This window comes from Trypanosoma conorhini, assembly GCF_003719485.1.
Source record: "Trypanosoma conorhini strain 025E chromosome Unknown Tco_14.4_contig_00023, whole genome shotgun sequence".
Taxonomy (NCBI): Eukaryota; Euglenozoa; class Kinetoplastea; order Trypanosomatida; family Trypanosomatidae; genus Trypanosoma; species Trypanosoma conorhini.
The window spans coordinates 55,758-65,379 of NW_021704110.1; the positions used below are offsets into that span (position 1 = coordinate 55,758).

The following is a 9,622-nucleotide window of genomic DNA, read 5'->3' on the forward strand; positions in this document are numbered from 1 at the left end:
GTTTCTTCTTCTTTTAGCCTTTTCCGCCGTCTTTCCTCTCCACAGGGTTCTGCCAACCGGTAGTAACGGCAACCCCCCCCCCCCACACGTGTGTTACTACTTCTTTATTATTGTTATTCCCCCTCTTTTTTTTTCTATAGATCCTCCATCTCTTCGCCCCTCGTCGGATACTTCGGCTCGGCACGCATTCTCTACCACAGCCGCTTGGGCCGGGCACGAAGAGGTGGCGCGGAAAAAGAGGAGGGAACAACGAACGGCACCGACTGACCGCCCGAGTTATCGCTGTGGAAATATGCAGACGTTATTGTGCAGAATAGCAGTAACGGTAGTAAATGGGCGCGGGAACAAGTCAAACTCAAAAAAGGAAGTAGTCACGGTAATGGCAGCGGGGAGAAACAGCGGCCATAACCATTGCATTGAATAGCGCACACAGCAGCATCCAAGACCCGTGACGCGATATTACAAGGAAAAACAAAATGAAAATTCTTGAAAAAAGGGGAAAATCTTTCTTTTTTTTTTAATCATTGTAAAGCGAAAAGATTACAAAATCCCATCATCGCAAAGAGAATTTACAAATAAAATAAAATGCACTGCTGCGTAGGAAAGAGAAGAAGAAATGGGAAGAGCACAAGAAAAAGATAACGCAGGTCCCCGCAAATCAGGCCGAAACCTCCGTGAAGACAATCTTGATACCGACGCCAGAAATGCTGTTGTCTTCTTCAGCAACAACTTTCGCGGCTTCCGGCCTCTTTTCCATCGTATGCCATTTGCCCAGAATTGTCTTATTTACCTGCTGAGCGCAGTTGAGGATGGAGTTAGTGAGCTCCGAGTCCTCGCACTGAAAGTACACGTCCACCTTGTCGGTGACCACAAGCTTTGCCTTCTTGCGCAATTGCTGCACGCGGTTGACGAACTCCCGCGCCCGCCAGGAATCCACCAGAGCCTGATCCTCGCGTTTGTCCAGCAGCACCACCACATCGTTGTCGGTGTTGCTGTCAAAGTCGGTAATCCCATCCCTGATCTTGCGCACCACCTTGACGTCGTCCAAGGTGAGCGGAACCCCGCAGACCTCTGCCTTTCCGGTGTTAAGGAAGCTTGCCACATCGTCGTGCGACATTTCTTGAATCGCCTTGCGGATCCGAGGCGCCTCCTTGCGGTGACGTTTTCCCAAGATCTCCATGTTGGCATCCAGCCGCGTCAGGACGTACTCCTCCCCAGATGTCAGGACCACGTCAAACGCGTTCACCTCGTCCTTGATGTATTGAACCACCCTGCGTACATCATCCAGGTAGGTCGGATCAGGATGCACAATAATCGCCTGTCTCACCGGACGCTTCATGGGAATCACCATACGGTCCCGAAGCACACGGGCGAGCTCGACAACGACTATCATGCGTTTCATGGCACGTTCCAAATCTTCGTCATGTTTTCCCTTATCGTCTTCGGGGAACATGAGGTAGTGCACGGAGTCCACATGCTCCGACTCATGCAGGAGTGGCTTGATGCGCTGATACAGCATCTCCGCCACAAACGGAGAAATGGGAGAGAGGATGCGGGAAACGGAAAAGAGCACCGTGAGCATCGTTGATAGAGCCTGCGAGCGGTCTTCTTGGTCCACAGTGCTCTTCATACGGCTGCGATTCATGCGAACGTACCAGTTGGAAAGATCCACAACGAAGCGAAGCACACCTGGAACAACGTTGTACAAGTGATACACATCCATCTCCTTCCTCACGTATTGTTGGAGGGTTTGCGTGGAGGCCAAGATCCACCGATCCATCTCATTATTGCTGACGACGTCGAGGGAAACGGTTCCACCGCTCAGGACACAGTAGTTGGCGTTTGCGATAAAGAACTTGGTGGCATTGAAGAGTGGCAGCATGACATCCTTGACGATGCCGCGGACACCTTGGGAGCGGAAGCACAAAGGCTCCGCGCGAACCACCGGAGAGTTAATAAGATACATACGCAGTGCATCGGCACCGTGTGTATCAATGATTTTCGACGGCTCCGGGTAGTTCTTCAGTCGCTTGCTCATCTTCTTTCCATCTTCGGCAAGGATGAGGCCGTTTACCACGACATTCTTAAATGGCGAGGTGTCAAAGAGGGCGACGCCAAGGACGAGGAGAGTGTAGAACCACCCCCGGGTTTGATCCAACCCCTCCGCCACGAAATCTGCCGGAAATCCCCTCTTCTCAAACTCTTCCTTGTTCTCAAAGGGGTAGTGGGACTGGGCATACGGCATCGATCCAGACTCAAACCAGCAGTCGAAGACCTCCTCGACCCGGCGTAGCGGCGGCTTGCCTGGTCGCTTGCTTGGGATCGTAATTTCATCCACAACTTGCCGGTGGATGTCGGTGATGCCGGTCACGCCGGAAAGCTCCTCCAGCTCCTTCACACTGCCAACACAGACCACTTCCTCCCAGTCCTCGCTGTGCCAAATGGGCAAGGGTGTGCCCCAGTAGCGGTTGCGGGAGAGATTCCAATCCTTGGCGCCTTCCAGCCAGTTCGAAAAGCGTCGAGTCTTGACAAAGTTTGGTACCCATGTGGTATTCTCATTCGCCGCCAGCAGACGCTCACGCATCGATTCCACGTTGACGAACCAGCAGTCCACTGCCTTGTAGATCAACGGCAGCTCACTTCGCCAACAAAACGGATAACTGTGGACCACAGAACCTTTGCTGTGCAGCAGACCCTTCGCATCCAAGTACTTCATAATGTCTTCATCTGCCTCCTTCACGTAGCGGCCAGCAAAATCGTGCACCTCCGCATGGAACCGCCCATTTTCATCAACAGGGCATAACACATTCTCCTTGTCAAAAATACCATTCATGATGCATATCCCAAAATCGTCCTCACCAAATCCAGGCGCTTGATGCACGACGCAGGTGCCACTGTCTGTTTCAACGTAGGTGTCACTAATGACACGGAAAGCGCGTTCCCCAAACGTGGATTTAAAGTATGGGAAAAGTGGTTCGTACTTCATTCCAACAAGATCCTTCCCCTTCATGCGGTCAACGATGGTGTACGGCGGACCCTCCGTATCTGCACGGCCACCTTTCTTCTTGCTGGGAAATATATCTGGAAGCCGCACCTCACCCACAATGTAGTGCCGTTTCGTCTTGGCGTCCAACACCTTCACGTAGTCAAACTCGGGATGAACACAAAGCGCCAAATTACTTGGCAGTGTCCACGGCGTCGTTGTCCAAGCGATAAAGTACGTGTTTGGATCATCTTTTGTCTGGAACGCCACCATTACAGATGGATCACTCACATTCTGGTAGTTTGCATTGGCCTCAAAGTTACTCAGGGGGGTGGTACACCCTGTTGAATATGGCATCACCTTAAAACCGCGGTAGACGAGACCCTTATCCCATAGCTGCTTGAAGACCCACCAAACAGACTCCATGTACGAAAGATACATTGTCTTGTAGTCGTTCTCAAAGTCAATCCAACGTCCCATGCGGGCTACTGTCTTGCGCCACTCCTCGGAGTAACGCATCACAATGCTCCGACACGCGTCATTGTAGTTGGCGATGCCAAGAGCCATCACATCATGGGAGGTCTTAATCCCGAGTGCCTTGTCAATCTCGTACTCAATTGGAAGTCCATGGCAATCCCACCCAAAGCGCCGCACCACATGGTGTCCAGTTTGATGGGCATAGCGGCAGACGACATCCTTGATGGTGCCAGCCAAAAGGTGGCCGTAGTGGGGCAAACCCGTGGCAAAGGGCGGGCCGTCGTAAAAGTTGAAGCGCTTCTTCCCCTCCGACTGCTTGAGAGATTCACGGAAGGCGTCCAGCCTATCCCAGAGCTGCAGGACCTCCTCCTCCATTTTTGGAAAGTTTAGTTCATCGTCAAAGTTTTGGAGCGGGCCTTCTCCACGGTCTCCCTTGCTATCAGTCATATCTCCTTCGGTGGTTCCTTTTGCGGCTTTTGAGTTAGAAAAAGGCTTTGTGGCTTTGCCGTGGTTAGTGCTGCCGCCAAGCGAAGAAAGGGAAGCGGAGGGGGGGTCGGTAGAAGGCACACGAGAGTGAATGACAGTGCGCCGAGCCAAACCAGGGCGTTTCCTGTTCCCATTACCACCGCTTGCCGCACAAAGCCATACTGCTGTGAAGCGGCGCAACATCGGACCAGGCTCTACTGTGGGTTGTTTGTCGGTATATTTATGTACAGAGCCAATTCGTACGCGTATGTGTGGAGAAAAGTTTCTCTGCCCGTGCGGGTACGTGCGTGAGAAAGCAAGCAAAGAAAAAAAGGCACGTACAGGAATATATACGCCCCTCTCGCGCGCGCTCTCTCGGTGTGCAGTATAACGCTCGCAGCATAGCGTTTCTTGCATTTGTTGTTTTTCGCCCAATTTCACGTTTTTTTTTGTGCCTTAATTTCGCCCAGAACCCCACGAGGTCTCACACAAAAACAACAACAAAAAAGCCCTTCACTTGGCATCTCCGGCTTCCGCCCCAATCACGCGCACTGCCACAATGAAACACACACGACAAACAAACAAAAACGGCGAGCTGCGCGGTGGTTGGGATCCGCCCCACACTTCCTCACGTCGGTTGAGATAAACGCATCAGACGATTACAGCCTCGTCCAGCGGGCGCAAGTTCCGCCTCAAGGTCCACCACCAGCAAACCCATTGGCCCACAGATCACCGCACGACACCTGGGCCCCCGTCGTAAACGCACAAAGTGTCAGAAGTACGGGCTCCGCAACCGCCGCTCCCCCTCACAAGTTCAGCCCCTTCCGCCACGCCGTCAGAACTGAAGTAACGGCCACGCGACGCGTCATCCGCGCGGGGATGTCCTGTGACCGCACTTGTGCTCAAGGCGTGCCGATTTCGTGGACGCCAAAAATAATACACAAAATGCTACTTCCAGTTGCCGCGCCAAGACGCACTGCTCTCCTCTTCAAAGGCGTCACCCCGCAACGGGGCAGTGTCCGTGCAGACACCCATGCGTTGGGGCAAACCCTCGGCGAATGCCAGCAAGGCGGGCAAAACGGCCCGTGCTTCCGCCTACATGAGAGAAGTGTATGGGGGAGCACCGCAGCGGTTCCCCCGGCCCACCTCGACGCCTGCAGCAGCCGGAAGCGGCAGCGCGCAACAAATGTGTGAGTCCGCACCCGCGACGGGACAAGTCGCCGGGTGCCTGGAATTTTTTAGTGTCGTCCATCCGCGCACTCCCAGAAGAATCCTGCGAGCGCCGCGAAGCCAGAACTGATAGGCGTCAGGAAAAAAAAAGAAATCAGGATCGCCCGAGGAGACTCCCTCAACTCAAAGTGAACATACGCCGGCTCACCGCCCTGAAAAAGAAAAAAAAAATTGCGTCCTCAAGCGGATTTCCAAAATTGCTATGACGCAGAGAAACTTCGAGGCGGCAACCTCCGGCGCAGCCATTGTGCAGCCCCTCGGCGTTCCCTTTTTTTATGTGTGTGTGCAACTGTGTGGGAAACCGTCGGACAGCCTGTAGACTCAGTCGGTAGCCTGGGGGAAACACGAAGCTGCGCACCTTGCGTGTAGCCGCGTCGTGGCCAAATAATTTGCTTCGGCGGCAGCGTGCTGGCCGCCCCCGTTGCCCTTTGCCAGCCGTCGACAGAGACGCCCACTGCGAAGCTGACCGCAGACTCGAGTCGAATGCGGCGGGGTATGCGCATCCAAAAGCAGCGTCGCCCGGAAGCTGATCGTCGGCGTGTTGCCGGGGTTCAACGAGGGCGTGCACCCGCACACCCCAGAAAATGCGCGCAAAAAAGCCTCCTCAACCCCGTGCGGGTTGCCTGTTCCCGACACCACAACGCCCCGCGCCGCGTTGAGCTCCCCGTCACGGACGCAGGAGGCCCACGTCATCGCCGTGTGGAACGGCGCGGACGCCCCGCACCCTCCGAGCCGTCCCCCGGAGCCGTCCGCCGCACTGGCGGGTGCCTCGGGCAGGAGAAGAAGCGCCTGCACCCGGGAGGAGGGCCCGACGGTCACCCTCGCCGCCCCTCCGCCGCGGTGCCCTTGGGACAAAGCAAATCAATTAGCATGCAAAGTAACAGCAAGAATTGTAGAAGCGACTCACCCACCTATTGAGTCTCGTTCGGTTGTACATTTCTCCACGAAGACGCCAGGAAATATATATATGATTCTGAGCACCCAGCTCGATAAAGCTTAGCACTGCAATTTCATCCTTCCCTCACTCTCGATCAAAAGTACTGCGTCGCGGAAACCAAACTGCCTTCATACCCCGATATAAAGCCCACATACGCGTGTGTATGCCACAATTTATGATACTGGCACCCACGACTACAAATACCCTCTCGTCCCACCTCGCCGAAACGCAGTAAAATACCAAGTCCAAGAACGTACCAGGGGTTTCTCCCTCCTTCTTCTGTACTATTTACCTCGCCGACAGAAGCGGAAATGAAATGAACTCGCACTGTTCTGGTGGGGAAAGCACCCTTTCTTCTACAATTTATATAAATAAACAAATATGTAGATATAGCACATCCGTGTAGGCCGCCAGAAGGAGAACATACAAGGTGAAGAGTTAGATTCATGGGATCCGCACTCCAGGCTTTCAGACACGTGTCACTTTGGAGACGCTACTCCGTTAAGGCTGACTCGCATGGTAAATTATCCTCGATAAACGTGTATAGTAAGCCCGCACCTTCTGTTTTTAGCCTTATTTCTTCAACTAAAAATAATTGCTTCAACTCCATTTTCAATCCTGCACCCTCCGCCCTCTCCCCTCATACTGGTTGTGGATCTATCACTTGCCCTGGCTTTCGCGGTATGCTGTCGCACTTGGGCGTGCCCAGTGACATTTCCGTGACAAGCCACATTTCGTTCATGTGTTGCCGGTAAATTGCGGCGCTATTATTCTGCGGGAACGGGGCGCAGAGCGGGGGGCGACGGTGGTGCGAGCACAAGCAACGGACGACATCCCTTCGCCTGCAGTGTCCGTCACCGGCTCCCCCCGCACTCCTCTTCGCGGGGCTAGGGTATGCTCTCGCTTCAGCAGCACGCTTCCTCGTCGTCTGAGCGGCGTCGTGGAGTGGCTCCAGGAAGGGCATGCGCGCCACAGCGTTGGCGAAGTTAGGCGGCATCGCAACCCCTGCCTGCGCTTCGGTGCAAATGCAGACGCCGCAGTGAAGCGCCAACAGCACGCCTCACTGGGCCCCTCGGCCCCAGCTGCAGGAGGCACAGCGGTGATGGGATCGGTGCGTCCAGCAAGTTCTTCCTGCGAAGGGGAGGAGGATTGCTTCTCAGCGGCAGCGCCGCCCTAGAAGGCACTTCGCCTTGCGCGATCAAAAACTTCAGGCGACTGCATTCGCCAATGCAGTTTCGAAGTTGCCTCCCTGATTGAGCGGCGGGGCGCCGAGAGGGAGCGAGAGAGCGTTCGCTTGACAACTCTCTCACTGCTAAGGTGTGGAGGACTCATGGAAAAAGCCTCCAGGTTGCTGAGGACATCGAACGCGGGGTCCACCGAGGAAAACGAACACGTCGGCGAGCGAGGCATCGGAGGTGGCAAATCCTTCGCTCGGAGAACCTCATAGTAAAGCTTGAAGGCCTCATCCGTGTAGGGTGTTAAGAAGGCATGAGCAACTATGGGCGTCGCCACGGCAGCAATGCACATCACAATAGAAAACAGCCCCGTCAGAGACCAGACGTAAATGCAGCAACAGATCTGTAGGAGCGTCAGCAACACCATTATCCCGCTACGACCTCTTTCCTCTCGAGTCGACTTAGCAGTGTCGGAAGCCGTTACTAACGTATTGCGAAACATGTACCGCTTCGTAAGTTGCATCATGCAGCTCACAATCACAATCAAGGTGTAGGAGGGTATGCATATGGAGACCACGAAAGAAATCAACAAGGCCAGGTTGTAGTAGTTTCTGGCGAACCAAAGGAGGTTGACTAGAAGGTGGGTAGTGTACACCTCTCGGATGGGCACAGCTGGTGGCAGCAAGAACTCCCGAAGTGGGCGTTGCGGTTGCTCCAACGAGGCCCCCCAGAGGGCAGAGAAGGCGGTAAGAACGTTGGTTTGACAAGACCCTCTCCGTTCCTGTATTGTCTCATCCAGCGCCTGCAGAGACAGTCCGTTGGGGCGCCGTGGCGTTCCCTGCCTGCCGACGCGCCTGCCTGGGAAGTTGGGGGAGGCGACCATATATGCACAGAGAAGGGGAACACACACACACACAGACAGACAGACAGACAGACGACGGAGCAGCAAATATATCTGACCAAATCCTACAAACTACTCGGAACTATTTCCTAACCCAGTCGGCGCGACGCACAAGAGGTGAGAAAGGAAAAGTGAGCAAAAAAAAACACACACACATACAATAACAACAATCGTGAAACCTCACACGCGGGTGGAGGAGAGAGACACAAAAAAAAAAGGAGGGGTGGAGAGAACACCATACCATACCATACCTCATTATATGTACACACACACTTTGGCCCAACAAAGGGCAAAAATGTATACTAGCAAAGAGAGGGAAATTGTCCGAGTCTGCTTCTGTCGGCTATGGCGAGGGAAAGGACGACAAATAAAAAAGCAAAATAAAAAGTATAACGGCGGCATTCACTCGCTTTTGCCTTTCAGTCCAGCAGCTGCATCATTTCCTGAAGTTGGCACTTCGTTACCTTGCGTTCGCGTATGACGCCCTCCACAGGGCCTTTTTCTTCCAAAACAAGTGCAATGCGGAGTGCAAGCAGGTGCTTACACAGCCACGCCTCTTGCCGTCGAATGCCCTGATAGCCATACGCCGCACATGGGCAGTAGTACGGCGAGAAGAGGCGGTGCTCACCGACAAAATAAAGGCACCTGCCACTGAAACGAACCCCTTCGCCTCCCACATGCCGCTGCTGGTCCTGTTGCTCGTCGTGTGAAACCCCCTCACCCGGCTCACAGGTGTCGCCTGCCACGTAACGAATGATAGACTCAGCACCATGCAGTGCAATTCCGACAGCCAAAGTAAAAACCTTCCCATGAATAAGCTGCAGCGGCGCCAAGGCCTCCTCCAGAGAAGCCGCACCGCTCGTCGTTCCTGAAATTGAATCAGTTACCTGGGATCTGCGTTGCGAAGTGAGGTGGTTAGCATAATTCTCCAAAGCAAGGTCGGTGAGCAGCGCAGGAAAGCTTTGTACACTGCGAGTGCACATTCAGGGGGCCAATCAGAAAAGAAAAAAAACCACGTGGCGGGGCAACAGTTACGCTCACCTCTACTATAACCACTACAAACACAGTCCAGGCTCGGAGGCAAACGTTTCACCTTTGCCACCCGCCCCCGCCTCACACCCAACCTCACCTAGCCGCACTGCACTAATGTGTTTGAGAGAAGGGAGGGGAGGGGGAAGAACGAGGTGGTGATTTCTATAAATTTGTGCAAAATAAGTAGATAACAGTGCAACCATACACGATGCAAAGCACCGCATCATGCTGTCCAACCCTATTTTGGGCACTTTGTCCCTTAAAGCTTTCTCCACCCATTCACTCCTGCTTTCGCGCACAGACAGAGACACACCTGCACTCAGAAAAACAAAAGCCATCATCTTTGGCGGCGCTGCTGCTTGCCAGTGTTACGCTGACGTCCCCCCTGGCGTTGTCGTTCCTCGTGGCGTTGTCGTTCGTCG

General features: G+C 53.9%; 5 protein-coding genes across 5 annotated transcripts, besides 3 other annotated features; all 5 read right to left on the reverse strand.

Annotated features, from left to right (window-relative positions):
* Positions 1 to 658: 658 nt before the first annotated feature.
* On the reverse strand, positions 659 to 4,129 carry Tco025E_00857 (isoleucine--tRNA ligase; the record flags this gene model as incomplete). The annotated part of the gene is made up of 1 exon (XM_029367796.1): positions 659 to 4,129. The coding sequence occupies one exon, from the start codon at positions 4,127 to 4,129 to the stop codon at positions 659 to 661; it is 3,471 nt and encodes a 1,156-aa protein (XP_029232100.1).
* Positions 4,130 to 4,481: 352 nt separating this feature from the next.
* Positions 4,482 to 4,511: a microsatellite.
* Positions 4,512 to 5,476: 965 nt separating this feature from the next.
* Positions 5,477 to 5,848, reverse strand: Tco025E_00858 (uncharacterized protein; the record flags this gene model as incomplete). The annotated part of the gene is made up of 1 exon (XM_029367797.1): positions 5,477 to 5,848. One exon carries the CDS (start codon positions 5,846 to 5,848, stop codon positions 5,477 to 5,479), a length of 372 nt encoding a protein of 123 aa, XP_029232101.1.
* An 884-nt stretch (positions 5,849 to 6,732) lies between these two features.
* Tco025E_00859 (uncharacterized protein) lies at positions 6,733 to 7,089 on the reverse strand (the record flags this gene model as incomplete). Its single annotated transcript, XM_029367798.1, has 1 exon — positions 6,733 to 7,089. One exon carries the CDS (start codon positions 7,087 to 7,089, stop codon positions 6,733 to 6,735), a length of 357 nt encoding a protein of 118 aa, XP_029232102.1.
* A 176-nt stretch (positions 7,090 to 7,265) lies between these two features.
* On the reverse strand, positions 7,266 to 8,150 carry Tco025E_00860 (uncharacterized protein; the record flags this gene model as incomplete). Its single annotated transcript, XM_029367799.1, has 1 exon — positions 7,266 to 8,150. The coding sequence occupies one exon, from the start codon at positions 8,148 to 8,150 to the stop codon at positions 7,266 to 7,268; it is 885 nt and encodes a 294-aa protein (XP_029232103.1).
* Positions 8,151 to 8,169: 19 nt separating this feature from the next.
* Positions 8,170 to 8,213: a microsatellite.
* A 374-nt stretch (positions 8,214 to 8,587) lies between these two features.
* Positions 8,588 to 9,151, reverse strand: Tco025E_00861 (uncharacterized protein; the record flags this gene model as incomplete). Its single annotated transcript, XM_029367800.1, has 1 exon — positions 8,588 to 9,151. The coding sequence occupies one exon, from the start codon at positions 9,149 to 9,151 to the stop codon at positions 8,588 to 8,590; it is 564 nt and encodes a 187-aa protein (XP_029232104.1).
* A 435-nt stretch (positions 9,152 to 9,586) lies between these two features.
* Positions 9,587 to 9,622: a microsatellite.